The sequence below is a fragment of the Orcinus orca genome, chromosome 14 (genome assembly GCF_937001465.1).
Source record: "Orcinus orca chromosome 14, mOrcOrc1.1, whole genome shotgun sequence".
Taxonomy (NCBI): domain Eukaryota; kingdom Metazoa; phylum Chordata; class Mammalia; order Artiodactyla; family Delphinidae; genus Orcinus; species Orcinus orca.
In genome coordinates, this window is record NC_064572.1 from 29,979,654 (window position 1) to 30,007,550 (window position 27,897).

General features: G+C 55.8%; 2 protein-coding genes across 2 annotated transcripts in view; one reads left to right on the forward strand and one right to left on the reverse strand.

The window, feature by feature from the left end:
* LOC101273634 (cadherin-23) overlaps nt 1-27,897 on the forward strand; it is a 198,519-nt gene that overhangs the window by 22,534 nt on the left and 148,088 nt on the right. The window lies entirely within an intron of this gene.
* Nucleotides 2,466-27,664, reverse strand: VSIR (V-set immunoregulatory receptor). Its single transcript, XM_004273160.4, has 7 exons — nt 27,250-27,664; nt 16,102-16,527; nt 15,310-15,366; nt 8,885-8,992; nt 5,403-5,430; nt 3,923-4,119; nt 2,466-3,740 (listed from the first exon to the last, which is right to left on the reverse strand). Exons 1-7 carry the CDS (start codon nt 27,329-27,331, stop codon nt 3,703-3,705), a joined length of 936 nt encoding a protein of 311 aa, XP_004273208.1. The 5' UTR covers nt 27,332-27,664; the 3' UTR covers nt 2,466-3,702.

A 27,897-nucleotide genomic window follows, 5' to 3' on the forward strand; every position in this document is an offset into this window, starting at 1 on the left:
GCCTATCCTGTGCCCAAGGCATGCATTGCTAGCGGATGTCAGCACTTTCTCATTAAACTATATTGATACTTCAGAATCCCTCTTAACATATATTCCAGGAAGCCATACCAAGAGATCAGAATTGCAAAACAAAATGAAACCCATGCCCGTTGGCCTGCAAAAGCTCAGGGCATCATTGCTGTTGAGGAGACAGCCCAGACGAAGCTGCTGGGAACTCGAGCTAGCCGAAAGGCAGAGGTGACCCTGCCGATCGTGCGTGATCCAGAGGACAGAACCCTGGCATCCTGGTTCAGCCCCTCACCCAGTGGCTGTGTTTCAGTCCTCAGCTCTACAACCAGGTCCAAAGGGCAGGCTGTTATTGGATCCCTACCATAGAACTCACAGAATAGTTAGGGAGCCACAGCGTCCGTGCAGGAGAGGTGAGCATGCAAAGCGGGTACAGTGAATGCCCAGTGAAGGGGCTAGATGGTCAGTGCTCTCAGTGGGCTGGACAGGTGGTGATCAGGGCTGTGAGTGTCAGGTTCTCAAGAGGACTTTGCACCTAGCCTCCTGGCTGCCAGGCCCAGTTCCTCTTTCTGCCATTGTTATTCCCTCTGAGTTCCCTGAGCAAATCTTAGCCTGGCCCCCAGCACAGTTAGGCCAGCCCTGGAGAGCTCTAGCTGTCACCCAGGAAGGCCTCTTCAAGGAGGCAGGGCCGCAGAGCCCCAGCTGGGGTGGAGAGTGATAAGACCTCTGCAACCCCCAGCCCCACCTCGTCTTCCCAGTTCCCTCACCACAGAGCACTCCGTGAAGAAGGCGACGCATTAGCCCCTCTATCCCAGGCTGCCGCGTGTAGGAGGGAGCTCTGGCCAGGCAGGAGCCAGGGTATCCCCAGGGCGGTCTTTACGACAAGTGGCCCGGGGGTTCCTGCACACCTACCCCAGTCCATCACCACAGACCCCCAGGCAGGGCCAGCCTGATCCAACAGCAGCATATCCAGTGGCCTCTGCAGTATGTTTTCAGAGAGGGTCAATTCCATCCCCTTAGCTTATCACTTGACGGAAATAAAGGCTGGAGATCTTTATTAAATGTGATCAGGAGATAGGTTACAGGTCCCAGAATTCCTGATACATCTCTTAACAATGACTTAGTGCCTAACAATGACTTAGTGCCTAAAAGCACAAATTTCTCTCCCACGGCCTCAGGCAGTGCCATGATCCGTGAGCTTCCTGCCTCAGTTGCACCCTGCCCAGAAGGCCCAGGGCTCCTCCCAGCCCCCTTGGAGGCAGGCACCGTGTTCTCGCTCCCCTATTCCGTGCCATGCACCCCAGCCCACAGGCACTGAGCCTGTAGGAACCGGCCACCAGAGCTGGCATCTCCAGAGGCGCCACCACCCTAGGGCGAGCACAGAGAGATACCCTAGTGCCCTGCCCCTCCCCACAGCATCAGGGAGGGTGCCTTTAGGGTTGCTAGGGGCAGGGCGTGTTGTCATGGATGAAGATGGAGCCTGGAGCTCAGAGTAAATTTCACTGAAAACAGGAAACCACGAAGCGATACGTTCACTAGTAAAGGGTCCAGAGAAGGAGAACTCGAGGCCATGCAGGAGGAAGCTGGGGAGGAAGTGTGGTGTCTTTCTGCTGCGGGGCCTCCGCCCTCCTCCACACAGAGCAGCTGGCCCTAGGGTCTGGCAGCCAGTTTCTTAGAAGTTGTCTCTGCCTTGAGGTCAGAAGCTGAGGTTTGGGCCAGGCCAGCCTCCCCGCTGGGCAGGAGCATTCTTTCTGCGCTGGGGCGTGAGGAATCTGGTCCATGGGCTTGTCCTTCAACCCTAGGGGTAGCCTGGCCCTGCCTCTAGCAGGTATCAGCCTACCCATCCCTGCTCCCTGGGCCCCCACAAGCTGTGAGAATAGCGCCCTCTTTCTGCGGCAGCTGGCACTAAGAGTCCACAGCAGCAGATGAAACCGAGGGGTAGATCCCCAGGGACAAAGCAGGAGCCAGGGTTTGGCATTCCGGCCACTGGAGGAGTCAGTGCAGAGTCTCGAGGCCCGAGGCCCGCGCCCACCTTCTCCTCAAGGCCCCTGGGCACAGCTAGAGGCCCACGTTGACCTACGGTCTTGGGCCTGAGAAGGGAGATTTAGGAGGCAACCAAGGGGCTCCCTGGCTTCAACTGCAGGCCCGGGGCTCACTGCTGCTGGAGAGCCTCGAGCTGTTCCCTTCTCCCACCCCAACTCCCATCCCCAACCAGGCCAGGCGGGCTTCTCCCTGCCTGCTGGGCCCTTAACCCTGGCCTGAAGCCCTGGCTCTCAGCACCCAGGCCTGGCTCAGCAGAGCCAGCGTAGGCTGCTGGCAGATGAATGCCCAGTTGAAATGACGCCCTCCACAGTGCAGTGCCCGGGGCTCCTGTCCAGCTCAAACTTTCTCCTCCCCTTCTCAGGCCCCACCACCCATTTTCACCCCACAGTGTACAGAGACCCCTCCCCACACCTCTCCATGCTCTAAAACTCTTTAATCGAAATTCCACAAAGGATTCCCCTCATATACGTGTGTAAAAACAAACTTGGGTCATGCCCTGAAGCAGGAGATGGAGCAGAGGGTCCAGAGCAGAGCGGGCATAAGACTTTCTAGGGACACGCCCGCTCCTGCCACCCGAAAGGATCACACTGCAGTGAAGGCTCAGCACAGATTGACTGGAACAGAGGACCAAAGACTGGGCGGTGGGGGAAGAGGGCTCCCTGGGCCTCAGGCACCTCGGAAGCAGGGTAGGGATTTAAACCCAGCTCTTATGATCCACCCACAGGTTTTGCACTGTTGCACAAGTAGTTTTGAATAGCACCCCAAGAGTGTCAGAGGTTGAGCAGTACATTATGTGGTCACCATCTCTCTCGACCGCAGGGGGCAGGCGGTGGAGCCCTCTCCTCTCACCTTCCCAGCAGGCCCCAGGCTCTCCCCTCCACTCCCATCTGTGGTGGGTGGTGCAACCTCTGGCCTGGTTCCCATTGCCCAAGATGCCAGCTGGCTCACAGTGGCCACCGTGCCGCAGCGTATACTTCCTGTTTTGGGGCTTCTGGCCAATGAATCCTGGGGACCAGAGTGCAGGCAGTGGGAGCCCCAGATTTGTGTAACCTGCTGACGGCTCCTCAGAGTTGGCTGCTAGAAGGCAGCTGGGGAAGGCTCCCATGGCCCAGGGTCATGCAGGCCCAGCCCCAGAGCCTCATGGTTACAAAGAGGTTTGACAGACGAGCGGTCTCAGGAGAGATGGGGGAGCTGGGTCCACCACAGTGCGGAGGAGTCTCTCCACATCTTGTCCTATCTTGTCCCTCATGCCTGGAGGGTGGCACTGGGGAGTCTGCCCAGTGCCCATCTCTGCTGTCAGGTCCCAAGGCTTAGGTCCCGGGAGAGAGGCTGCCACACAGCTGGCAGTTCTGGGGCTTCTAAGATGGAGGTCAGGTGGCATCAGTAGCTGGTGAATTTCAGGTCTCTGCGGTGGGATCCCAGCACCCCACCATCCTTGAGACAGGGGCTGAGCGATCCAACATCTTCTCCCTTCTGCCACGTAGCATCCAGGGAGGCTGAGGGTCTGGCCATCAGGGGTATTTCAAAGAGTCTGAGCTTAGAGCAGGAGGAAAGAAACCAGGGCCAAGGCCGAGGGACCACTTAGAGGGCCAGCCCTAGCTCAGATGCACCTGCCCCAGGCCCAGCCACAACTGCCCACTGCCCCCAGCTGGTCTAGATGGCCTCAGAGTTTGGAGAGTCAGGGACAGGGTCTGCAAAGGAAAGGAGAAGCAGAGTGAAGTGGGGGTTCCTCTGTCCTTCATCCCCCCAACCCCACACCCTGAGGCTGTGAGGACTCCCCAGGGAGGGCAGGGAGTGAGGCTGATGGCCTGCACGCCATGGAGAGGTCATGACCTTGCGGGCCATAGAGCCGTGAGGGAAGAGAAGCACTTACCTAGGGAGGGGAAGAAGACATCCCCGGGGCCTGGTGGAGACAGAGGAGTGTTGGGCTCAGAGAGCAGATGCCGCCCAGACTCAGAAGGCTGCCTCCGGGCCATGTACGTCAGGGGTTGCCTGGGCTTGGTCTCTGGCATCCCATGGGAAGGTGGAGAGGTTTCAAAGCCGGGGTTTTCGATTCCTTGAGTGTTGTTGCTAGAGAATCAGAATTGAAGGTCATCCGTGCTGCCTGGGGCTAGGCCTCTGCCCTCCCGCCTGCCTGCCTTCTCTGCTCCCTTCCCCTCACCTGCCTTCCCACCCCAGGCGTCAGCAGCCTCTCCTAGCAGGAAGGGAGGATCCAGGGCCAGAGAGAAAAGGCCATGGGCTGCCCTCACCACCTGCCCTGAGCTGAGGGCATCTGACCCCAGCTCCACCCTGTGGTCTGACCATCTGCCCCAGGCCCAGGAAGGAAGCCCAGGGTCAGAGGCGCCTCCGGAATCTGGGGACAAGTCTCTCTTTGGTCAGTAGAGTTAATGGCATTAGCACTGAATGTCCCCACAGCTTGTCTTGAGCTGAAGGGAGGCGTTCTTCCTGCTTGGGAGTGGGACAACCTCTGAGGACCCCTCCAACTCTGAGATTCTAGCAGGACTTCCTGTGACCCGTCTTGAATATCATCCCTTTCAAACATCAGGGAGGAGCTCTGAATTTAGTGTTTGCATGTACTGGGGCCAAATTTCTAAATGTGGCTCATTCCCAAGCACGCCCTCCGTGCCAGGCTCCATGCCAGCTTCCTGCCCAGAGTGCACCAACACACATTCCCTTTCTACTCTATCCCCAACCTGCCGCCTCCATCTGAGCCCGGTCAGCCTCTGCCCTTGTAGCCTGACAGCCTTCTCCTTGGAGTGCCCTGCAGGGAGGGGCTGCAACTCCAGATGTGCTGGCCTCCTTTGCATGTTTCAGTGTCTGCCTGGGCTCAGCTGCTTCCTCCCCTCCCCCACCCTGGCCTGGCTGACCACTGAGGCCCGAAGGTGGGTGCGTAGTTCATCCAAGCATCCTGGAGCTCAGACTGCTGGGTGAGGGGTGGCAGGGAAAACAGCCAATCAGCACAGATGTGTAGGCCTCAGTGGCAGGTGGCAAATGCTCTTCTAACCAGCTGTGCCAGGCAGCTAAACAGGGGCCCTGCTGCCCAGAAATATCTCCTTCCTGACAGCTGGCCCAGAGCACAGAGAGGACCAGGGAGGCCACACCTGTGTTCTCAGCCCTGTCGTGGTATAAGCAGTGACCGGAGAGGAGAGGGGAAGAGATCCTGGTGAGGGTGGCAGAATCAGTCTGTCCTGGCTAAAAGATCCCCCTCCCCCTTAACTGCTGCAGCAGGAGTTTGGGTGTGGATGCTGCCCTTCAGAGATGACAGCCCAGGGAAGAGACACGGCCTGCCAAACTCTGAATCGGGGTGGCACAGCTGCTAGAAGTGTTCTCAGGAAGGTTTCCATGGGCCTTACCTGTCCATCCGCACCAGCTCCTGGGCACCTAGGGACAAACAGACAGAGAAGCTAGTCACAAAGGGAAGGCTTCCCTAGACAGCATCCCTGCCCTCACTGGCAGATGTCCCTCAGGGAACGGGAGCAATCCTGGACAGGGCCGTGCTCAGCCCTGGATCCCACTTCTGTTCACTCAGGAAGCCCATATGGCAGGCAGTGCTCTGCATGTCTACCCAGCAGGTGAGGCCCCAGTGAGCGGCCCCTTTTGACCAGTGATAAATGAAATTTGGGCTGCATTTTACAAGTGTCTGGGACAACATTTGTTGCCAGGAAACGAAAGGCAGCCAGTGATTTCTCCCATGTCTTCACTTGGTGATGTTAGACATTCATGAGCAACCCAAGGCCTGGCTCCTGAACTTGCCGTTTCCTGTTTGGCCATTTGTCACGTTCTGGTCGTCAGCCATGATTTACTGGGCAGGAGTGTCGGAAGGTCAGCTCCTAATTAGAGTTCCTGGTCCTCTCTGTCCCGCCCTCTGCATTGCCTCATAGGGTGGCTTTCAAGGCAACATCTCTTAGAGGAAACTCAGGGGGCCTGAGACCCTCTCACTTCTCAGCCATGCTACTACTTTCTACTCTGCAGCCAAGCTGCTGCCACCCTGCCCCGCTGTGCGGGTTCCCCACCCCCCAAACTAGCCACCAACCAGATGCAGTGACCCCAACTTCCCTCTTTCTTGCAGCTCCCCACGTACTCCCACAGATCTTTCTCGTCTTTTACGGGCTTTGCTGCTGATTACGATGGGGAAACAAGCGGTAGGGGAGGGGCACAACAACACCACCCACGGGAAGTTGCACACAAGTTCCTGAAATCTCTGAGGTATCAGAATCATGGCTCCTTGTTTACCGAGTGACTGCGTGGGGCTTCGTGCAGGTTTCTGCGTCCCCTCAGCTCATCCTCTCCTCTGCCCTGGGGACACCGAGGCCCTGATACTAGAGAGGTTGCAACACCCATTGGCCTCCGCAGCACGCTGCCTTCCTCAGTGCTCCCAACCCTTTCTCTTTCTTTTTTCCTGAGTTTGGCTCATTCCCAAGCATACTTTCTGTTCCAGGATCTGTGCCAGGCTCCGTGCCATCATCCTGCCCAAAGTGCACCACACACGCTCCCGTCCACTCTGTCTCCGACCTGCCTCCCCGCTGCCCCGCTCTGGGCCACTCGGCCTCTGCCCTGTGGCCACACTCCTGGCATGTCCCAGGTGACTTCTGTTGCCATAATTCCAACAGCTGCTTCTCCAGAGTCTAGATCAAGAAGAATGACCTGAATCTCCACTCCCTCTCCATTTCGCACCTGGTTTCTCTAGCATCGTCCCCTCTGGCATCTCTTGTGTCTGTCTCTAAGCCTTCGACCATGCAAGTCATTTTTTTTTCTTTGTGGAGAGGACAGAGGACTGGCCTCAAAAATACTTTTTTTTTTTTTTTTTTTGCGGTACGTGGGCCTCTCACTGTTGTGGCCTCTCTCGTTGCGGAGCACAGGCTCCGGACGCACAGGCTCAGCGGCCATGGCTCACGGGCCCAGCCGCTCCGTGGCATGTGGGATCTTCCCGGACCGGGGCACGAACCCGTGTGCCCTGCATCAGCAGACTCTCAACAACTGCGCCACCAGGGAAGCCCTCAAAAATACTTTTATTAGGAGATAAATGATTGATACCTTCCTGTTACTGCATATATTAAACCTGGGGAATGGTGCTATGAAGTGGCTTCCCATCACAGAAATGGGGCTCGTTTAGAGTTTCAGAAGACGTGCTCAACAGCCCTAGCCAGCCCACCGCACCCCCTTGAGCCTTCTTTCAGTGCAGTTCTTCAGCACCCAGATCATCTGTCCCTTCCTCTGCGAAGCCCTCAGTCTGCAAGTGTCCCAGTGCGTGGAATAGGAAATACTGGGGGCTGACCCCGGCTCCCCGTGTCCTCAGGACACCCCACAGTGTTCTGGCCTGGGGATGTCCCCTCTCTGTTTTTCCTTCCTCCAGCCTGGGACAGGGGCAGAGCCTTGGCCAACCCCCTGGGGCCCTGTAAGGAAGGCTGTGAGGCGCCAGAACAGGGTCAGCAGTGCACCTCCTCCACCCAACGCCGTCCTCTGCCAGGAATTTGTTTCCCAGTTCCCGTTCCCTGATGGAGACAGCCCTGTGGTCTGGAGTAAGGGGGACAGAAAGCACCTCTTTTGCTGGGAGCCAAGCCTAGCTGAGCGTGGCCCCCTCCTCGTCCCCTTCCCACCTCCGTGGAAGTGCTCCACAGACGAGCAGGAGCTGAGGGCAGCTCTGCAGTGATTTCTCTCCCTGGTTGACCCCCGGGGTTCCTCTTTCTACTCCAACCCCTTTACCCTCCCCCACCCCGGCCCCAACCCCAGGGTATCTGTGTAAATAGACTGTGGTGGATTTCATGAGAGGAATAAGGGCGTCCTGAGAGGAAGGGAGAGGTGGCCACAGCCTCTGAGTGACCCAGTGACAGAGGGACAGAGGGGTGTCAAGTCGTTACAGTCCAGCCGAAGGCAATCAGATGTAAGCCAGAGCCTTCCTGCAGAGGACAAGAGGGGAAGAGGTGGGGGAGGCGAAGCGAGGGCCCACACCCTCCTGCTCTTGGAAGACTGAGACAGGACGAGGCTCATGGGTGGAGTCAGAGGAAGGGCAAGGTGCACTGTCACCCAAAGAGACGGGTGAAAAGGTATTTGTGGTCACAACTTGAAACCTGGCTCCACCACGTACTCGCTGTGTGGTTCCTTAAGGGAGTTACTGAACGGCTCTGTGTCTCAGTTTGCTCAGCTGTAACATGGGGCCAATGGTAGGAGCAAACTCTTAGAGGGGTTATGAGGAATATGTGAGAGAACGTGTATAGCAAGCTTGGCGTGGTCCCTGGCACAGCAGTCCTACTGGTTAGGGGTCGTCTGCTATGACGCGCATGCTGACGAGTGTTTTTATTATGTGGCGGGACTATATTCCCTGAAAAGCGTGAGGTGAAAAGCTCTGAGTCTGAGTCTTAGCTCTTCTGCTTGCTAAGTTATATAACATTGGGTTAGTTATTTAACCCTGCTGATCTTAGGTTTCTCACCTGTAAAACGAAAGAGCTGAATCAAGTTATCTCTAAGCTCCCTCGCAGTTCTGATAATCCAAAGGTCATTTTGTCCCAACAATTGCTACCAAGACGAGCCTACCCATACATTAAAGCAGGGCCCCAAACAGTCTCCAGGCGGTAGCACTTTTATAAGCCAATTTCAGCTACTCCGTATGATTATTCATTCATTCAACAGTTATTCATTGAGCGCCAAGGGGCTAGTGGATCCTCTCCTCTCTCCACCATTGAGCCCAACTCCTTGCAAGACCTGTAGCAGCTCCTGTCTCTTGAAGAGCAGAATTGTGCCTGCCTTTAGCCTTTGCTAATCCCCGTGGCTGAGGGGTGGGGGGGCTGGGGCAGGTCACTCACACACCCACCTAGCCCAGGCGGGCAGGGATACTCACGGCGGTTGGAGGCCACCTGCCTTTGCTTGTAGACCAGGAGCAGGATGAGGGGGAGGCAGAGGATGCCCACGATGCAGGCGCTCGTAGCCAGGGCAGCAGCTGTGATGCCTGAAAGGACAGAGGCGGCCAAGGTGAGGCCCCGTTCCCACTGCACCTCCTGAGGGGAAACTGAGGCCCAGAGAGGGAAGGCCTGGCAACAGGGGGACCCACCTTTACCCACGCCCCACAGACAGACCCTCACTGACTTGCAGAGGCACGGAAGGTCTGGGGACCCCGGGGGGGGCCAGAGCACCAGAAAGCAGGCCAGGCGCTTACAGCTGAGGCGGCTCAAGCGGGGAAAGAGAAGGGTCCTCATCCCAGCCCACGGGGAACAGCTCGACCACGGGTGACAGGCTGTTCCCTGAAAAGGGAGAGCAGGCCCTTCACAGACCTCACGCCACAGAGTTCAAGGCGAGAAGGAGCTCGAGACATGAAAAACTTTTGCAAATAGATAGTGGTGATAATTGCACAACACTGAGAGCATAATTAATGTCACTGAATCAAACACTTAAAAGTGGTTAAAATGGGGCTTCCCTGGTGGCTCAGTGGTTGAGAGTCCGCCTGCCGATGCAGGGGACACGGGTTCGTGCCCCGGTCTGGGAAGATCCCACATGCCGCGGAGCGGCTGGGCCCGTGAGCCATGGCTGCTGAGCCTGCGCGTCTGGAGCCTGTGCTCCGCAACGGGAGAGGCCACAACAGTGAGAGGCCCGCATACCGCAAAAAAAAAAAAGGTTAAAATGGCAAATTTTATATATGTTTTATCTCAATGAAAAATAAATGAATAAAAAGCCCTATTTATCCCCAGAGAGACTCCTTGGCTCCAGGATGGGGCCTCTGAACTGATCTCACATGTACAATTCACGGGGAAAACTCTTGGGGCAGGAACTAGGGATATGTGAATCCTTGTCCAACATTTAAATTCTTTTTAAACTTTTGAAATTACACACAAAAACATTTACAAGTTAAAAAAAATTCAAAAGTTTCTTCCTCCCCCTCTACCCAGGTCCCCTCCAAAGACATCATCACTGTCAGCAGTTTTTTTGTGTTTAGTCTAGATACATTCCCCGCATGTAGAGCGTACGTGGGATCACAGGACAACTGCTTTTCCCACTTAGCACGGCTTAGACACCTCTCTGTATCGGCACAGAGATCTACCTCATTCTGCCTAGGGCTTTACCACGTGGTTCACCCAAAATTTATTGGAACAGTCCCCTACTGGTGCGTAGGTAAGTTTCTTCCATTTTCAACATAACTAATAAAGTAGCAATGAACTTCTTGTGTAGACATCTTTGCTCACTTGGGCAAGTACATCCGTACATAAAACCCTAGTAGTGAAAGTGCTGAGCCAAAGAGTAAGTGTATTTTCTTTGAGGCTATTGCTAAATTGCCCTCTAAAACAAACTCGCACTGCTTCACGACCCCATCAACAGCATGGGAGGTTTGGTTTATTTCAGTCCCTCTGCTGACTCCAGGAGTTTGGCTGGGAAAAGACGTGCCCTCAGAACCACAACCAGTGTAAATGCATTTCCTTCCCAATTTCAGCCCTTCCCTCTGACAGAAAAGCCACGGGCTGGGATACCTCGTCACAGCGTCAGCTTGGCTTCAGGGAGCTTTGGGGAGGTGAACGGGCTCAATGTTGCCTTTGCACTACTTATTTGGGAATAAAGGCTGTTTTTATCTCATTGTATTGCTGAACAACCTGACGGTGTAAACAAGCTTTCAGGGAGTTTGTTCAGACCTCAGAAGAGAACAAGCTGTTTTCAGGCGCTTTAGAAGTACCCGCTGGTACAAGAACAGTCGCTGTGCTGTTACAAAGCAAGTTCGACTCCACATTAAAGCAGGTTCCCCACAGATCTTAGCGAGGCTGCACTTTGAGAGTATTGAAAGTTAAATGTTCTATAATTCAGACATTTGAGTATCTCTAAACCCTATCACAGGACCTTATTGTGGGCACTGAGAAACCGGCTGCACAGCGCTCTTTTCTGGTCGTCAAAGCAGGTCTCTTCCAGACTGGTACTAGGCAGCATTTGGTGTAGTCAGTCAGTGATCACTGAGTCCAGCTCCCTGTTGGCTGTGAGTGGCTTGGCCCAGCCTCTACCTGACTCCTGTCCCCAAGCAAAGACTCCCTCTCTTCGGCCCCTCTAGGGGATCAGGGCTTGGTTTACTTACAGCCTGGCCTGGGAGTTGAGGCTAGGGCCAGGGGGCAGGGTTTGGGGAGAGTTCTGAGGGCCTGTTGCCCTCCGACACCGTGGGCTCCTCTACAGAGCACAGCCTCTCCCCAGCCCTCCCGCTACGTGTGGTCAGTACCTGGGGGTGAGGTTGGGGGCTCCTGCTCTGTAGCCATCCAGAGCCAGACTCATGCTTAGAAGGTGATCAGGCACCGGCAGAGGCACCTGCCTGGCGAGCAGCAAGCAGTGTGCCAGGCCCTTACACAGCGGGGTGGGATGGGAGGGGCCCAGCGAGTCTTTGTCCAGGGCCTGCCAGTAGTACCCCGAGGGTGTTTATGGAGGAAGGGGGAGTTCAGTAGAGCTGCCCGGTTCCAGGGACGGGCCTGGATGAAAGCAAACCATACCTCCTGCTGTGTTGAGGGGGGGAGGTTGCTTCTTAGGGAGATGGGCTGCCCAGCCCCCTTCCGAAGGTTCAGTGAAAAACCACAGCCCCCAGCAACTCGGGGCTCCTGGGCTCCTTGGGTACCACCTTCCTCAGCCCCACTCCTCTCATCACCTCCCCTGCCACCTGAAGCTGCTGTGAGCATTCAGAGGATTTCATAGACCAACTACCCTCCTCCTCCCCAGAGATAACGCTAGGAGGCTGGGGCTGCAGTCAGAGCAGGGAAACTCAAAGAGCTGCTTGGCTGAAGCATCATTAACTGATCAGGTACCAAGGCTGGCTGGCGGGCACCTGTCTTACAGCAGGGACTGGGATCTTTCCAAAGGCAAGTGGCAGTGGAGGGCAGTGTCCAGCGGTCAGCCCTGCGGCCTACGAAGCACATGGGTCACCAGGCAAATGTTTCGAACTGTTGGAAAACAGGATATGTGTCCACTGTCTGCTGCCATCTACTCGCCATCCTGCCTTGGCACAGGGGAATGGATGAGATGACGGGAAGCCAGGCCTAGAATTCCACATTAGAAGTAATAGTAGCCAACACATACACAGCACTTACTCCGTGCCAGGCACGGTTCTAAGCGCTTTCTTTACACAGAGGACCTCATTTTAGCCTCATAACAACCTGGAAAGTATGATTGTAACTGTCATCTCCATTTTACAAATGAGAAAACTAAGGCACAGGGAGGTCAAGCAACTGGGCTGATTTCAGGATCTGTGCTCTTACCCACTTTCCCACACTGCCTCTCACTAGAATGGACTCAGGTTGCAACTATGGCCGACACAGTACTTAATTTTTATTTAATTGGTTGCCAACATTTTAAAATTCAGGGAGTTCATGTAAATTCTGGACTTCTGACTTTGCTTGAAAATTCAGTGGCTCTGGCAACCCTGGGCCCCCTTCCTGGCATGTGGCGGTTGGAACTGCAAGTACAGACTGGCAGCTGGGTGCTCACCACAGTCTCTACACCTCCCTACTGTCCTACCCACCAGCTCCTGGGCCCTGCGGGCATTTAGTTTTTGAGCCCTGACTCAGCACCTTAGATAACACAGGGGGCCTCCCTGTTAGTTGGAAAGGGACACAGTTGCTCACGTTGTTCAGTGGACACACGATACCTGGAGAACTGAAGTACTGTCCGAAGCCCGCACACCCCACCCAAAAGCATAGCCGGGTTTCTCTTCATCTGAGACCACTTCTGCCTTAGCGCCAAAACTCCACCACAGCTGTAGTCTGCAGACCTCCAGAACCAAGGGCCTGGAAGGGGATCGAAAGGGGACTCCAGAGATCATTGACGCTATCCCCCTGCCCTTGATGCCGAGACAGAAGCAAACATGTCCCTTTGGCCTTTAGCCAATTCCCTGTAGACAGTAGTTCAGGGAAGCAGGGAGCAGAGTGGGGCTGCACATCCCGCAAACTGGAGAGGAGGAAAATGTCAAACCCTGAGAGCAGAGGTGCCCAGCAAAGGAAGCCTGACCCTTAACAGTCAAGTTCAAGGTTCTGCCTCACTCTTGGGCGCTCCTCAGCCAGACTCCTGGGATTTCCCAGGTGACTCCTGTTCCCTTAATTCCAGCAGCTGCTTCTCTAGGGTCTAGATCAAGAAAAACGACCCAGATCTGCACTCCCTCTCCATTTCAGATCTGCACTCCCTCTCCATTTCACGCCTGGCTTCTCTAGCACCATCCCCTCTGGCATCTCTTGTCTCTGTCTCCAAGACTTAACTCATACAGCTAATTTTCAGGAAACGAGTGTTGACAGAGGGGAAGGCCCCAGTGCTCAGGCAGGGTTTGCACACTGAGAATCAGGCACTCTGGCTTCTCCTCTTGGCTCTGGGAGACTGGGAACAAGTCCCTTCACCCGTGTGAACCCTGGTTTCTCCATCTGTGAAATGGCGGCTGTGGCGGAGGTGTTTCTGCGGGAGCAGAAGTGGGACTAGGGGGTTGCTCAGAGTGGAAGGGGCGATGGGGAAGTAAACACTCAGGAACCCCACCACGTGAGGCTCACCCTGCCCTGTGCACAGCACACGTGTGCGCACACAGTCATGAGGCTGCTGCATGGGAAGGGAGGGGCTGCTCGGGGTGGGGGGCCGCCTTTCCACCCTCCCCAGGGAGCTGCCAGTGGAGGAAGTGAGGAGGGGCAGCGGCTTGGTACCGAGGCCACACACGAGCTCTGCGGTGTGCAGGAAGAGGGGCTTGTTCTTGGTTCCGTGTGGGTCTAACTCAGACCCAACTGTGCGTTCTAATTTTGTTCCTGGCTGGTCCATTTGTTGCTTCCAAAAAAATGAGTAGTTCGAATAGAAAGTCACCACAGCCTTTGAGTGGGGGCTTGGCCAGGGCCGTAGCTGAGCTGTTCCCATTCCTGGCTTCAGTTTTGGTGTATGTCCTCCTGGAGGGCAGGGAGGAGGCCTGCACTTTTGTGTCTCCAGGGCCTAGGCCGGGGCTAGTCCACACTGGATGCCTGATAAATACTAACAGAGAGAAGGCTGAGGAAGCCAAGACCCCTCCTCTCAGAAGAGGGGGGTGTCCCTAAGATGTCCCCCCTTTGCCTGCTGTCTCCAAGCTGCTGGGCATTCTCGCCTGGCCTCCTAGTGCCCAGGCACCTCTTTTTTTTTTTTTTTTTTTTTAATTTATTTATTTTTGGCTGCATTGGGTCTTCGTTGCTGTGTGCGGGCTTTCTCTACTTGTGGTGAGCGGGGGCTACTCTTCGTTGCAGTGCGTGGGCTTATTGCGGTGGCTTCTCTTGTTGGAAAGCATGGGCCCTAGGCATGCAGGCTTCAGTAGTTGTGGCTCGTGGGCTCTAGAGCTCAGGCTCAGTAGTTGTGGCGCACGGGCTTAGTTGCTCCGCGGCACGTGAGATCTTCCTGGACCAGGGATCGAACCCGTGTCCCCTGCATTGGCAGGTTGATTCTTAACCACTGCGCCACCAGGGAAGCCCCGGGCACCTCTTGAAGCAGTGCCCCCATCCCCTGTAGGGCACCTCTGGGCAAATACCAGGGGGCTGACTGACACCCACCACACTGTGTCCAGTCTCCTACCCCGACGTGGGAAAAAGGTGACGTGAGCACAGTCTTAGCTGCACTTCCCTTGTCATCTGTGTGAATTGAGGCAGTTATGTCACCTCTCTGGGCCTCCATTTCCATGGAGGTAAAGTGAAGGTAAAGTGGTAAAGTAAGTAGGTAAAGTGAAGTTGGTGACACCTATTTCACAGGGTTCTTATAAGAAGCCACTGAGATACCAGTACTTGGAAGGACTTAGCACAGTCCTGGCACATAGTAGGAGCTCTAGAAAAGGTAGTTCTGTTCCCCTTCCTGAGCCTCTCCTTCCTACCTCCCCACAGAGAACAAGGAGATTTTAAATAGTTGAGTCCAAGCCAGGAGGACCCCCACCACAGCGCTCCAACCTTTGCCTGTGGCAGAGGGCTAGTGTGCAGGAGCCGTGCCCACTGAAAATAAGCTCGGCAGCCTGTGGCACCCAGTACCTGTCGCGAGGTCACTTGGCCAAAGGTCACTGCCAGGGCACAGCCCCACTCAGAGAGTCAGGAGCTGGGACTCCAGGAGCCACCTTCCTCAGGCTTTGGGCCTTGGAAGGGACATGGGCTTCTGGGGGCTGCAGCCCAGTGGCTCAGGTGAAGGAGGAAACAAAAGGGAGAGGCAGCAGCAAAGGAGGAGGAATGGGGGTTCCGTGGGCTTGGGGTGATGAGGTCAGAGTTCAGAATGAGGTCTGGGTCCAGGATGAGGACAGAGGAGAACAGAGAACCCAGAAGAGCCAAGAAGGTGGTTCCTTACTTTCACTCTCCTTGGAGGAGGGCGGGTACACAGTGCACTTGGATGGTGCTTCTTCGCCTGTGGGAGCAGAGAAAAGAGTCATTAGGTGGGTGTCAGACCCAGGAGACCAGGAAGACTTGTCCAGGCTGGCATGCCCCCCCCCATCACAGGTACTCAGGCTAGTGTCCCCTTGGCAACATTGGCCCAGCTGTGCGCACACACACACACACGCACACACACACACACACGCACACGCACACACACACGCACACACACATGCACACACGGAGGCATATTTTCACTGCACAGCCAGGCATGCCCTGCCCATTGTCATGACACATGACACCCTCAGGGGCATGTCGATACCTGCCCATACGCACACGTCTATCTACTCTACCACCCCTTGCCTTCTCACCTAGACACACACACACACACACACACACGTACACACGTACACACGTACACTCTCTCCTGACACCCCAGGTGTGAGCCGTGGAACTGTGGTGAGCAGTCACACTCCCAGCCCAAGTGCATACACCCCCTCCCGTTAAAAAGTCCCACTGTCATAAACAGAGCCACGTACGCCCTTCCGTCCATCACACCCAGCTACCCAGAGAGACACGCACACAGCTCCACACACCGTGCCACCCCTGTAGTGCCAGCACCGCCCATACAGAATCACACAGCCTCCAGCACAGTGTCGCACCATCAGATGCACAGCGCCACCCCACAGCCACGCTGTCCTCCTCTCTGCTCCCCCTCCCAGGCAAGCACAGGCACCATCCCCAGCTGTCCCACAGAGGCAGCCCTCACCTCTCTGCACCTGCAGCTCCATAGCTCCGTAGAGCCGCTGCTCCGAGTGGCGGTGCCTGATCTCCACCACCAGGCAGCAGTAGAGGCCGCCGTCCAGCAGGGTCAGGTTGCGCATGGTGATGGTGAAGTTGCCGTGGTGGTCAGAGGCTGACTCCAGCCCATGGCGCTGGGCCAGATCCTGGCTGGAGTTGGCCTGGTGGCCGCCGTGGTGCAGGTGAAGGTCCTGGAACGTGAGGTTGCGGATGGGCCGGCGCTCCGAGCAGGCCTGCACCTCACCTCGTGAGCTGCGGTACCAGGTCTTGTAGAAGGTCACGTCGTGCCCTTTGGCCAGGGGGCCCAAGAGTCTGCAGGTGAGAGTGACGTTCTGTCCCTCGGGACACACATACAGGGAATACGGCGTGGCGACCTTGAATGCTGCCACCAGACCTGCTCAGAGAGACGAGAGCCTGTCACCCGAGAGCCTGTCACCCGCCTGAGCCGGCGCCACTCCCAGTGCCCCCAGAGTAGGGAAGAACCTTGGTCTGGGGCTTCAAAGATGCAGGTTCCCCAGCCACAAGCTCCAGGCAAGTCAGCTGACCTCCCCAAGCCTCAGCTTCTTCTTTAGTTCATCAACCCGGCTCCGCCCCAGGCTGTGTGGCAGGAGCCACAGGAGCTTCTCCAGGTGTAGCTGGGTGAGGCATAGGAGAGACTCCAGGCAGGCAGCAGACTGGACCCGGCCAGCACGTGTCCCTCTCCCGGGGGGCACATGTGCTCCAGCCCCGGCTCCCATCCCCCTACTGCAGGCACCACGGCTCTGCCCACACCTGGCCCCTGGCACTTCCAGCTTCCGTGCCCGGTGCCGTCGGGTGGGAAGCAGGGTGAGGAGAGGAAGGCTGTCTGGGAAAAGCAGCGCTTGGCCCTTGACTGCCCCTCTGGGGGCCAGCGGCTCCCGGGGCTGGCCTTGCCTTCGCGTTTCCTCCTCCGTGAGCCCTAGCAGAGCGTCTACCTGCGTGAGGCCTGTGCCAGGTGCTGCATCTCACCTGGAGGGGCTTATGGCCTAGCTGGGTAGACAAGTCCTGCCTCTTGACAAGATAACCCCATAGGCTAAAGGGCAAACCCATACCAGCCTTCAGGGAACTTGGAGAAAAGAGGACACGACCTTCCTGGGGGTGGTCAGGAGACTTCTTACAGGAAGGAGGGTCTTTGGGGTAGACGGACAGAGAGGATTCCAGCAAGTGGAAGGTGGTAGGGAAGCAGGAAAACCCAAGGTGTCTAAGGGTCAAGGACAGGCAACGCAGAAAAGGTCGTCTCATCCAGGCACCCGCCTGCCACCCAGTCTTCTCAGAAATATTTTCTAGTTCATCTTGTTTTCAATAAGCAAATGAAGCCGTGCCCCGGTCCTCTTTACCCTACCCCAGCCTCCCAGCATTTAACCAGGTTCGCCCCCCAAAGCACTGGCCCTTCAAAACAGAAAATTCTGTCTAGCTATGAGCCTCAGTTCCCTCATGTGTGCAGTGAGGAAAATATTAGCTACAAGAGGCTTGTGAGAGGACAGGATGACGAAAAGAGGAGAACGCGAGATGTGAGCTCTCATGCCCCCTGCAGACATAGGAGGGATAGCTATAGTTATTAGACATTAGTGATATTTTGATTTTAATTGGCTAAAATCAGGGGCTGTTGTGGGCAGACAGGGAAGGAGGACCCTGTAAATGTGTACAGGATCAAAATGGATATGTCTTTTCCATGGCCGTTGCCTGAACCCAAGATAACAACACGACTTCTTCCTCCAGATGCCCCTTCCCTATTTTACAGCCCATCCCCCTCTCCCCTCACCTGGCAGAGCTGAAAGCCTGGCCCAGTCGGGAGAAAGGCAGCCTGGTGTCGCTTTGGAATTAGCCCACCCTGCATTGGAGTCCAACAGCTGAGAGTTACATAGACCCTGAGCCTCAGACCCCTCACTGTAGAACATAGAAGTGAAACAGCTACCTGCCGGAGTTGAGGCGGAATTACAGATAATTTACGTGAAATGCTCTGAAGGTTGGTGCTTGATACCTGGGAAAGATAGGTCTCTAACTCACTTCTGCAATTCAAGAGACGTTAGGACATTAAGAGTGAAAAACATTCTGCACGATAGAATGGAGAAGCCAGATTGAGATTCTCTCCCACTAAGGTGTGAATGACTGGTAACAGCTGTGGTCCAACCTTGGCCTGCCTGCATATTTAAAGCACAGTGTGAGGAGGCAGCAAAGCCACGGCCCCAAAGAATATGTCTGCAAGGGTGGAGTTTTAAGCCCCAGAAGGTAAACAGGACAGACACACACCAGAGCCTCCCACTTACAGCACCCACATGTGAGAGGGAGCCGTGTCTGGGAGCCCCAGATTTTTGGAAAGTCATTGCCAAGGTAAGCAGGGATTTCAGAACTTCTTTAGCGAGATGCTGATCTCCCTTTCCAGCAGAAATATAGAAGCCCAGAAAGGGAAAGTGGTTTGCCTGACGTTCCAGAGGGTATAAACTCAGAACCTAGAGCATGGGGGCTTCAGGTAAAGCAGGATCTAGTTAGAACTAGAAGAAGGAATAGCATGGACATGTCTAACAACCCAGTAAGGCAGGTGTTCTTTTCCTTCCTGTTTCACCAATAAGGAAACAGAGGCACAGAGGTGTTAAGTAACTCACCGAAGTTCACGTAGCAAATAAGTACTAGAGTCAAAATTAAACTTAGGCACTTAGACTCTGTACTGAAAGAAAAAATTGCAGGAACTGGCAGCCCACCGGCCATACTCAGCCTTCAAACATATGTTATTTGACCCTTAAAGTATTTTACTCTTTTTTTTTTTTTTTTTTTTGAGATCGCCAAAATTTAAAGACCGGGAATTTGATATGAAAATTCTGACTTGTAGCTTCTCTTTGAGAGTCAGTAACTTAACGCTAAAGCAGCTCTCCTATGAGGCAGCCACCCGCTGGATCTGAGCAGCAGCCTCCGTTTAGACGGGACACTGGTGTTCTAGCTGCTGCGGTCCCTCCTACTTACTCCCTAACTTCCCACCTGGCCCGCCTCATTCCCTCACCATAAATGTCCCGTGGGCATCTGAGTTTCTGATCCATGAGTATGGCTTCTTGGTGTAACCAGGGAGGGAATCTACTCCCCAAGCCCACTGTTCTACAGTTGAAACCCTCAGGCTCAGAGAGGAAATGATCCACCCAAGGTCCCCGGTGGAAGCCTGACTGCCAGATTTTGGTTGTGCCAGTAAATGGAAGTGGGGAGTAGCTACAGAAAGGATCCTCTAAGGGAGAATAAAAACCCACCCAGAGAGTGGACCCTGGATTATTTCTGCCCTCTACTCCCCCTTTCCCCAGCAGGCCACAGGGCAGCTCCCAGCAGCATCTCTCCCAGCTGGTAACTGGTTTCCCCTTTTCCCAACATTATCTTCAGCCCCAGAACTATCGCCAAGGGTGAGAGCCGAATCCACATCCAGCAGCATTTGCAGGAGCACACACACCTTGGGGGCCACGGGGAAGCTGGCTCAGTAGAGGCCAGGGCCGCAGGTCTGGGGTGGACAGAGGCAGACGCAAGAAGTGGAGCACAGAGCTGAGCAGGGCGGGCAATGCTGAGTGGACAGAGGTGTGGATGGGTTGGGGCCAAGATGTGGCAAGACTGAGGCTAGCTTGTGGGCGGGGTAGGTGTGGGCAGGACGGGAGCAAGCAGCAGGGCCTCCAGTGGGGCACCAGCCCAGGGCCTCCAGCAGGACGTCAGGCCCAGAGCCCCCTGAGTCCAAGCAGTGGTGTTAATGACTGCAGAATTGCCCAGGAAGCAGTGGAGAGGGGATTTTCAGCCCGAGGAGCGATTTCGTTGAAGACCCACAGGGGGGACACACAGAACTGGGGTTCAGAGACAGAGTTGGGGAGGGGGCATTGCTCAATCCCTTACACCCCGCACGCCCCAGAGGGACCTCTTCCCCTTTTAGAAAAAGGAGAGGCTACCCTGGGCTTTAGGTTTGGGCGTGGGTGAGAGGATTCAGTTTGAGCAAAAGGGCCAGATAGGAGTGGGCCGGACATCTACAGGTTTTGTCCTGGGGGGAGAGAAAACATCTTGTTTGTGGTGTCTGAGACTGCAGCCAGGATAAGGCCCACGGGCAGCCTGTCCTTAGGAGGCACGGCGTTAGGGAGAACAGCGCACATGCCCCATGCCTCCCGTGACTGCGCATGCGCACGTGTTATCGGGGGCTAGAAATAGCCCAGCTGGAAGTATAATTATTTGGCGGGAGGATGTTGCTTATTGTCAGGGGCAGATCCTTCTGGACACCTGGGGCATTGTCGGAGACTGGGGAGGAAGGCCCCTGGCTCCAGGGTGGCCGAGATCATGTGGGACAGGAAAAGGCCCCCAGCCCCGGGCTGAGCCTGTGCCCATGTGGGAACCATCCATCATTGTGCTGTTCTTGGGGCCCTGCATCCCCCCCACCCAGCCCCCACCTGCTGCTGGGTAAGATGGTAGAAACACCTGGAGGAAGAATGCTGTGATCCTGGGAAATGTGAGGTCTCAGGATTCAAACTCTGGCCTGGGCAGGCAGATCCCTGGGCCCCAAACCCCACTTAGCCCTGCCCTTACTGTGTGCCTTTGGGCAGGTTCCATCCTTCTCTTCCATCCTTCTCTGGGCCTCCCTTTCTTCCTCCTATCTGGAGAGACTCCCCACATTCCTAAGCCCCTTCCAGCTCTGAAACCCCGTGGCAGGTGAGAAAGTCTGTCTTAGGGCAGAGGAAGGAGGCAAGAATGGGCTACAAAGGTGATCACGGGCATTTATGAGCCCCTCTTACATGTTAGGACTTGCTGAGCACTTTATACTCGTTTAAGTCTCATGACGCCCCTGATGTAGGTCTCATTATCCCCACTTTAAAGATGAGGAAATCAAATCAGAAGTCAAGCGATTTGCCCAAGGCCACACAGCCCTACGTGGCTGCACTGAGACCCACACCTTGGACAAGCCAGCACTACAGGCAGCAAGAGCCCTCCACCCCTCCAGCGGGGGGGGGGGGGCTGACACCTCATCCTCCAGCTACTTAGCGAGTAAACTGACCTCCAGTTGACGTCTGTGCTCTCCACGCAGCCAGCCTTGCTCTGCCTCAGACCCAAACCGAAAACATCATTCTTTCATTCCACAAATATTTACTAAGGTCCCAACATGAGCCAGGCCCAAGGCAGAGAGGCCGTGGGGGTGCAGAGTTCCCTAAGGGACTTCCGCTCAGAATTTAGCCCTGCTTCTGCCACTTTCTAGCAGTGGGACCCTCAGCCGCAGAGGGGCTCAGCCTCTTGTGAAAGCTCCCATGTAGGGGAAAGGAGTCCTTGTTCAGCTTCATCTCAGGATGCTAGTTTTTTGTGACCTCTTTCCGCCCATAAGCTCTCACCTTGTGAAACCCTGTGGGTGTGCATGGGATGGGTGTGTGTGGGTGTAGACAGGCCTGTGTATTTACCCTGACCCGGCATGAGCTTACTCCACAGTCGCCAAGGCAACGCCCCAGCCTTTGGAGGTGGGTCCCTGGCTTGATTAGTCGGGCCTAGGAGGCCCCACCCAAAGAGCTGGACTCTGTCCAGCTGCTAGGGGCTGTAAGCAAACAGTTACTGATGGCCTGCTATTGCTGGCCCTGTGCTAGATGCAGAAGGCCAGGCCCTCGCCCTCAGAGGGGGCCCCAGACCGACATGGACCTCGTCTCCAGCTCCCTGCCAGACCCTGTCCTCCAGGACAGTCCATGGAGGGTATAAGGAAAGGCTAGGCTCTGTCTTTATCAAGATGGAGAGCACAGAGGGCAAGAGGCAAGGACCAATCAGGACTGGTCCTGATTCCAGTGCTAAGCTCCAGGAAGTACCTCCGGGACAAAGGGCTGAGGGTCCGGAGCCGGCAGGTCCGTCCATGGGGCTCCGTGGCCAGTGAGGACAAAGGGCATCTCAGATGTGTTTATTGATACCTGCTCCTGCAGGAAGTGTCCATTCACATTGGACCAAGGAGTCTGGGAAGGGGAAGCCAGGCTCTATCGGAGGAAGCGGCACTTCCAGCACATTGGGAAAGCATCAGTGCATCTGGGGCTGGAGGCTGTTGGCCAGCACACCTCCCCAGGGAGGGCCTGGGCGGTTGGCCAGAGCCGCACCAGTGGATGTGTCTCTGGATGGCTCGTTCCTCAGCTCTCCCAGGCCCTCCCTGAGGACATTGTATGTAGCCCAGACTACCAGCTCCAGCCAGCTACCCTCAAGATCCTGTGCTGTGAAGACTTCCTAAGGTTCAGATTCAAATCTCTTTGTGCCCCACCCTCAGTGCAGGAGGCTCGGTGGTAATGGTATAGTAGCAGGCTCTTAACTCCGTGCCAGGCCTCATTCTAATCACTTTTATATGGAGTTGCTTATTGAATCCTCCCTCCCTATAAGGTAGGTACTGTATCGTCTCCACTTTACAGATCAGGAAACTGAAGCACAGAGAGGTTAAGTAACTTGTACAGAGTCTCATGAATAGCAAGTGGTGGTGCCAGGATTTGAACCCAGGTCGTCTCGCTCCAGAGGTCTGGGGTGTAGAAGTAGCCAGGGATTGACCAGAGGCCCCACCTCCTTCTTGCAGATGGACAGGCTGCCCTGGCCAGTGAGGCTGCAGGCTCCCTTTCCCACTCTCTCCGTAGTTGTTGGGACAGCCTGTTGGCCCCAGCATGAGGAGAGGACCCAGCTAGAGCCACCATATTTATTTGGGGAAGGCAACGGGGGCTGGGAGAATTTGGGCCTGGAAGAAGCCCAGAAAGGCCTTCTGACCCTGTCCTGACCTCTTAGGATGAGCACTGTCATCTCTCCCTTCTTCCAGGAGAGCTGAACTGTCCCCTGCCCCCAGCCGCCACTCCTCACAGTGGTGAGTTTTCTTTTTCAATGGAGAGGAGCTGACGGCATCTACAGCACAGGTAGTTTTACTTTCAGTTTTATGGCATTAAATAACACTGAATCACATAGAGAGAAGGTTATTCCCTTTTCGATTCTCTTTCAGTCCTGATTACATCAAAGAGAAAGTCCCAGTTTGATGCCAGTGTGTCTTCAAAACATCTCTATTATGTGCTAAGCTCTTCTTTTTTTTTTTCTTTTTCCTGCAAGGTACAGCAGGCTTGGAGCCTTCCCCAGGCTATAGTTTCCAACTAGAATTTACCTTATTTGGTTTTCCTATTATGTACTTTTATGATTTTGTTCTATTTATGGCAAGTGACACTGGCTTTCCATTTATGGCAGTGATACAAAGTTTCCTTTTAAAATCTATTTACTTAAGTCAAAGAATGAGTAGATTTAAAGAGGGTACATATGATGATGGGCAGACACTGGAGAAATCCCCAAAGCGGTGAACAAATGGACTGAAGGTCAGGAAACACCATCATGGGATTACCCTTCCGAAGTGAGTGGTCAGCGTTGCCGAGACCCAGTTACCTAGCCTTCCCAGGGCTCAGATAAAGGCGGCGTGTGTGTTTGTGGTCCCACAGTAAGTGAACAGCAGAGACAGGGCTTGACCCCCGGTCCCCATGGGAAGTAAGATCCTATGTAGAAAGGCTGAGGGACTAGGCTGGCTCGGTCAGGAGCAGAGCAACTTCATTACTGAGTTACTGATGGACACAGTGGTGGCCGTTGTCTTTCTCTCTGGGGGTGGTCAGCCAAGGTAAACAGGCTGAATGTTAAGCTCAGTGGCAAGAAAGACCCCAATAAGACAAGGAAACCCTGAGCCCGGCTTGCCTTGAAGTGGCAAAGTCCCCATCTCTGGAGAACTTTAAGAGGAGAATGTACGGGCACCTCCATGGGCATTACAGACTGTAAGTGTGTAGAGGTGCTACAGAGGGCTGGGCCCAGCACTTCAGACCTCCAGGATGCTAGAGAGTCCTGTCCCAGTGAAACCGGTCAATGCCTTCCCATGCTCTGGGCGCTCTACCGGACCCTGCAGGAAGCAAGGAGCTAAGATGGTAAACCAATGGCGTGTGGCCTCCAAAAGCCAAGAGGCAGAATAATACTACACAGCCAGAGTTCACCAGGCGCCAGGCGCTATGTTATGCCAGGCTCTGTGTCACGTGTGCACCGAATATTCACAGCAGCCCTCTGAGGGAGGTGCTGTCGTCATCCCTATGGGAGAGATGATAGAACTCGCTCACGGATGCTGAGTAACTTGTGCAAAGTGACAGAGCAGTAAAGGACCATCTTGGGATTTGAACGGAGCTCTGATTGACTCCCCAAGCCAGACTGTTAAGTGACAGGGTTGAACGGGAAGCCCTGGCATGCAGGGCACACAACTCCAGGTCCCTTCCATTCTCACACAGGGTGGCATCAGGAAGGCCTTGGTCATGCCTGCGCTGCTGCTAAGGGGATCCAAGGGTCCATCAGAAGCTTCACAGCAGCTCCCTGGTGAGGCCAGACTGCTCCTGGATGAACGGTTGGCTTAAAACCTGGCACCTCAAACTCAGTCTTTGGGGCTTGGTCAGTGCTGGTGAGGGGTCCCAGCCAGTATACCCGATGGGCACGAAGGACCCCTTTCTTCCTCTCTTCTTTCCCTCTGTCTGCTTGGGCCTAGGACCCATGTGTGTGTGCATATAGGGAGGTGGCCTTCCAGCGGTGTACCACCCACCTGGGCCACCCTCTCCTACGGAGGTCAGGCCCCAGAGGGAACCTTTGCCCTACTTGGGGGAAAGAGAGAGCAACCAGCCCAGCTCAGCAAGGGGCTCCCCAGTATCGCTGCGTACCCCTGACATTGGGTAGAGGCTCCCTTATGCCCGTGGGCTGGCCTCAAGCCTGCTTCTCTCCACCTCAGGGCCTCTGGGCAGCAGACTGTGGATTTCCTAAGAGCCGATCATTGCTGTGTCAGAGGCTTGCACCATTGGGTTACTCAACAAGGCCCTGCAACCCTGCTTACCATACAGGGGAAGAAGGGCTCTCACCTCCCCAGCCCCAGTGCACCTCCATGGGCTAGTCCCAGAGTTTGGGACTCTTGGGTCAGCCTGTGAGAACATGGCAGGGACAATAACTTCCACAGGTCCTGGGAAGGTCAATAGGGGAAGAAGAGGCTCTGCCACCCTTGGGGTCTGCTGGGTCCTGGCTCCCTAGGTGCCTCCCTCCACCCATTTCAACCTGGGTCAGGCCCAGGAAAGGGGTATCTGCAACTTTTCCTAGGCTGCTGTGCGCCATTATCACCATCACCATTCTCCATGGTGCTGGCCCAGCCCCAAGAGCTAGAGAACAAACAGGTCTGCACTAGCCGCCTCCATCTCACCTTCCCACAGCATCAAGGCTTTGACAGTGAGCAATCCTGCCCAGGGCCACCCGGCACCTCAGCAGGCCGGTGAGCAGGTCTTTCCAACTCAGACACCCTCCGGACCATGCCTGCAACCAGGCCTCCCCATCTCTTATCCCCCTTCTTGCACACTGTACTGCGTAGCAGCAGGAATATTCATTAGCACGCCCATATTACAGTTAGGAATACTGAGTCCCAGAGTAGTTCACAACTAAGAGAATTCTCCTGACTCACACCCTAACCATCTCCTTGAGCTGGGCCCAGGGAGAGATGGAGCACCAAGCTGCTGAAGTAGCCAAGGCCTCTGGGGGTGGAGCCTCCTGGCTGAAGAGACAATATGGAGTGAGGGGCTCTGAGCCTCTCTGCTACTGGCTCTGTGAAAGCTGGCTCTCTATGCCCTAGTTCTCTGGAACTCAGTTTCCCGAACTGGGGCTGCTGAACAGAGAGCAGCTCAGCCAGAGGAGGACAGGGTAGGGGTAAGAAAACGGAAGGGCCTCTTGGGGTCACTTGGAAAGGAGGGGGCAGGGCAGGCGGTCTGTAGTGGGTGGGATGCTGGCCGGTCCTGCCTGCCACCATCCACTGCTCCTTTGGGAAGCCCTGTCTGCCATGAGCCATGGCCTTGGTGCCGAGACTGCTCCCCCACCTGCTTTGGCTCTTCCTGGGGAGCATCCAGTTCAGGGCTTAGGCATCTCTGTCTGTGGGGTGTGGGCTCCCTCCTCTTTATAGGAGGCCCAGGCCAGCCTCCCAGCGCTGAGATACCATGCTGCCTGCAGGCTCCCCAGTTTCTGAGGCGTTTCCCAGGTTCTCTCAGAACCCTCCTCTTGCTCTTACCCTGTCTTCCCCTTCCTCCTCTTCTGACTCACCCACTGGGTCCCTTGCCAAGCTCCCCACCTCCCTCCTGCCTCCCTCTGACTCCCTGCTGACTCACACTTTCCCTGAGCCTTCCCAGGGAAAAAGTTTAAAGTTTAGTTCCATAGGCTGCCTGCCGGCCCCCTCTTCCCTCAAGATCCAGCTGCTTCAGTCCTGGACAGGCAAGAAGCAGGGGCCAGGCTGTGGGTCCCGGGCCCTTTGCCCCCCACTCAAGGAGCCCCTGTGTCCTGACCAGGATACCACCTAGAGTCGTGACAGTCTGGACTTTGGAAGGGGAAAGTGACACCTCCCTGTATATGGCTTCTGTGTTTGAGCTGAGGAAACTGAGGCCCGAAAGATGCTGTAAGTTATCCAAGGACCTAGAAGGGGCTCACAGCCAAGCTGGGCAATGTCCCATATTCTCCCCAGTGCAGGCCCTACACCAGTCCCTGGGCTGCAGATTTGCTACGATGCTGGGAATCAGCTGACCACTCAGCTCTCAGCCATCAGACCCTCAGGATAAGGACCAGAGGGCGCCCATGTCCAGCTGTGGACCAGTGCCTGCACTGACGAGGGCCCACCAAGGCTCAACCAGGAGTGTCACCAGGGTACGGGACACTGGCTGAGAGTATGCAACCTCGGCGCCTCGTGAGACCCTGGGGTCCTGGGGTGGTGCAGGGAGATGCCACAGGTGTCAAAAGCCAGTGGCATCCACTAGAACACACTGGGCTGTCTCCACCGTGTTTATCTCCTGTGCTGCAGAAGGTACTCGTGCCTGGGCTCTCTGGGTCGGGAAGGGCTGGACAGGCAGCTGCTTGGGCAACTGTCGGCATACACGCGTGCCCACCACCCAGCCAGGGCACTTGGCAGAGAGCTGCCGCCCCTGCCAAGCCGTCCTAGCGGCCTCCCTGCCGCGGGCTGGGGTCACGGCAGGCTGAAGGGGGCTCCCAGGGCGCCCCCATCCGACCTGGGACACCCCCACCCTGCCCCGCTGTGCTCTCCCGTTGCTCCTCCCTAGCACCCAGGCTCCGCGGACCTTACCTCGGGAGGCAGCCAGGAAGAAGGCGAGGAGCACAGGCCCCCGGCGCCAGCTGCCAGCCTCCGGGACTGGGGGGACGCCCATGTCGCCGTCGGGCAGAGCTGCGTCTGGCGCAGCCGGGCCGGAGCGGAGCCCGGGGGCGCGCAGGGGGCACTCCTGGTTCGCAGGGAGCGGACGGGACGCGGCCGGCGGGGAAACCTCCGCGCGAGTGAGCGCAGAGCAAGTGAGCGCGGCCGGCAGCCCGAGAGCCGCCTGCTCCCAGGGGCCCACAGCGCCCCCGGGCGGCCAAGGCTGAAGCGCTGCCTCTCCAAGGGCCCCCGCGGGAGGGGCTTCCCGCTGACTCGCACCCGGCTGGCCTTGTAGGTGGGGGAGCCAGTCAGTATGCCAAGAGTCAGCGCCACTTGATCGCCCGTTTGAAGCCTTTTCTTCTCTCCCCCATTACTCTTTGCAGAGGATTAGTATTGTTGTAAAGCCTGAGAAGTACATCTGCGTCTAACTTAGCGCGATATTATCATCATCATCATAGATTGTATCAGCCCTCACCCACCAGCAGAGGCTTGTACCTGACGTCCTCCAGCCCAGCCCGGGTCCTGGCACTCCCAGTAGTGGAATGACTGACTGAATGAATGAATGAATAGATGGACGGATGG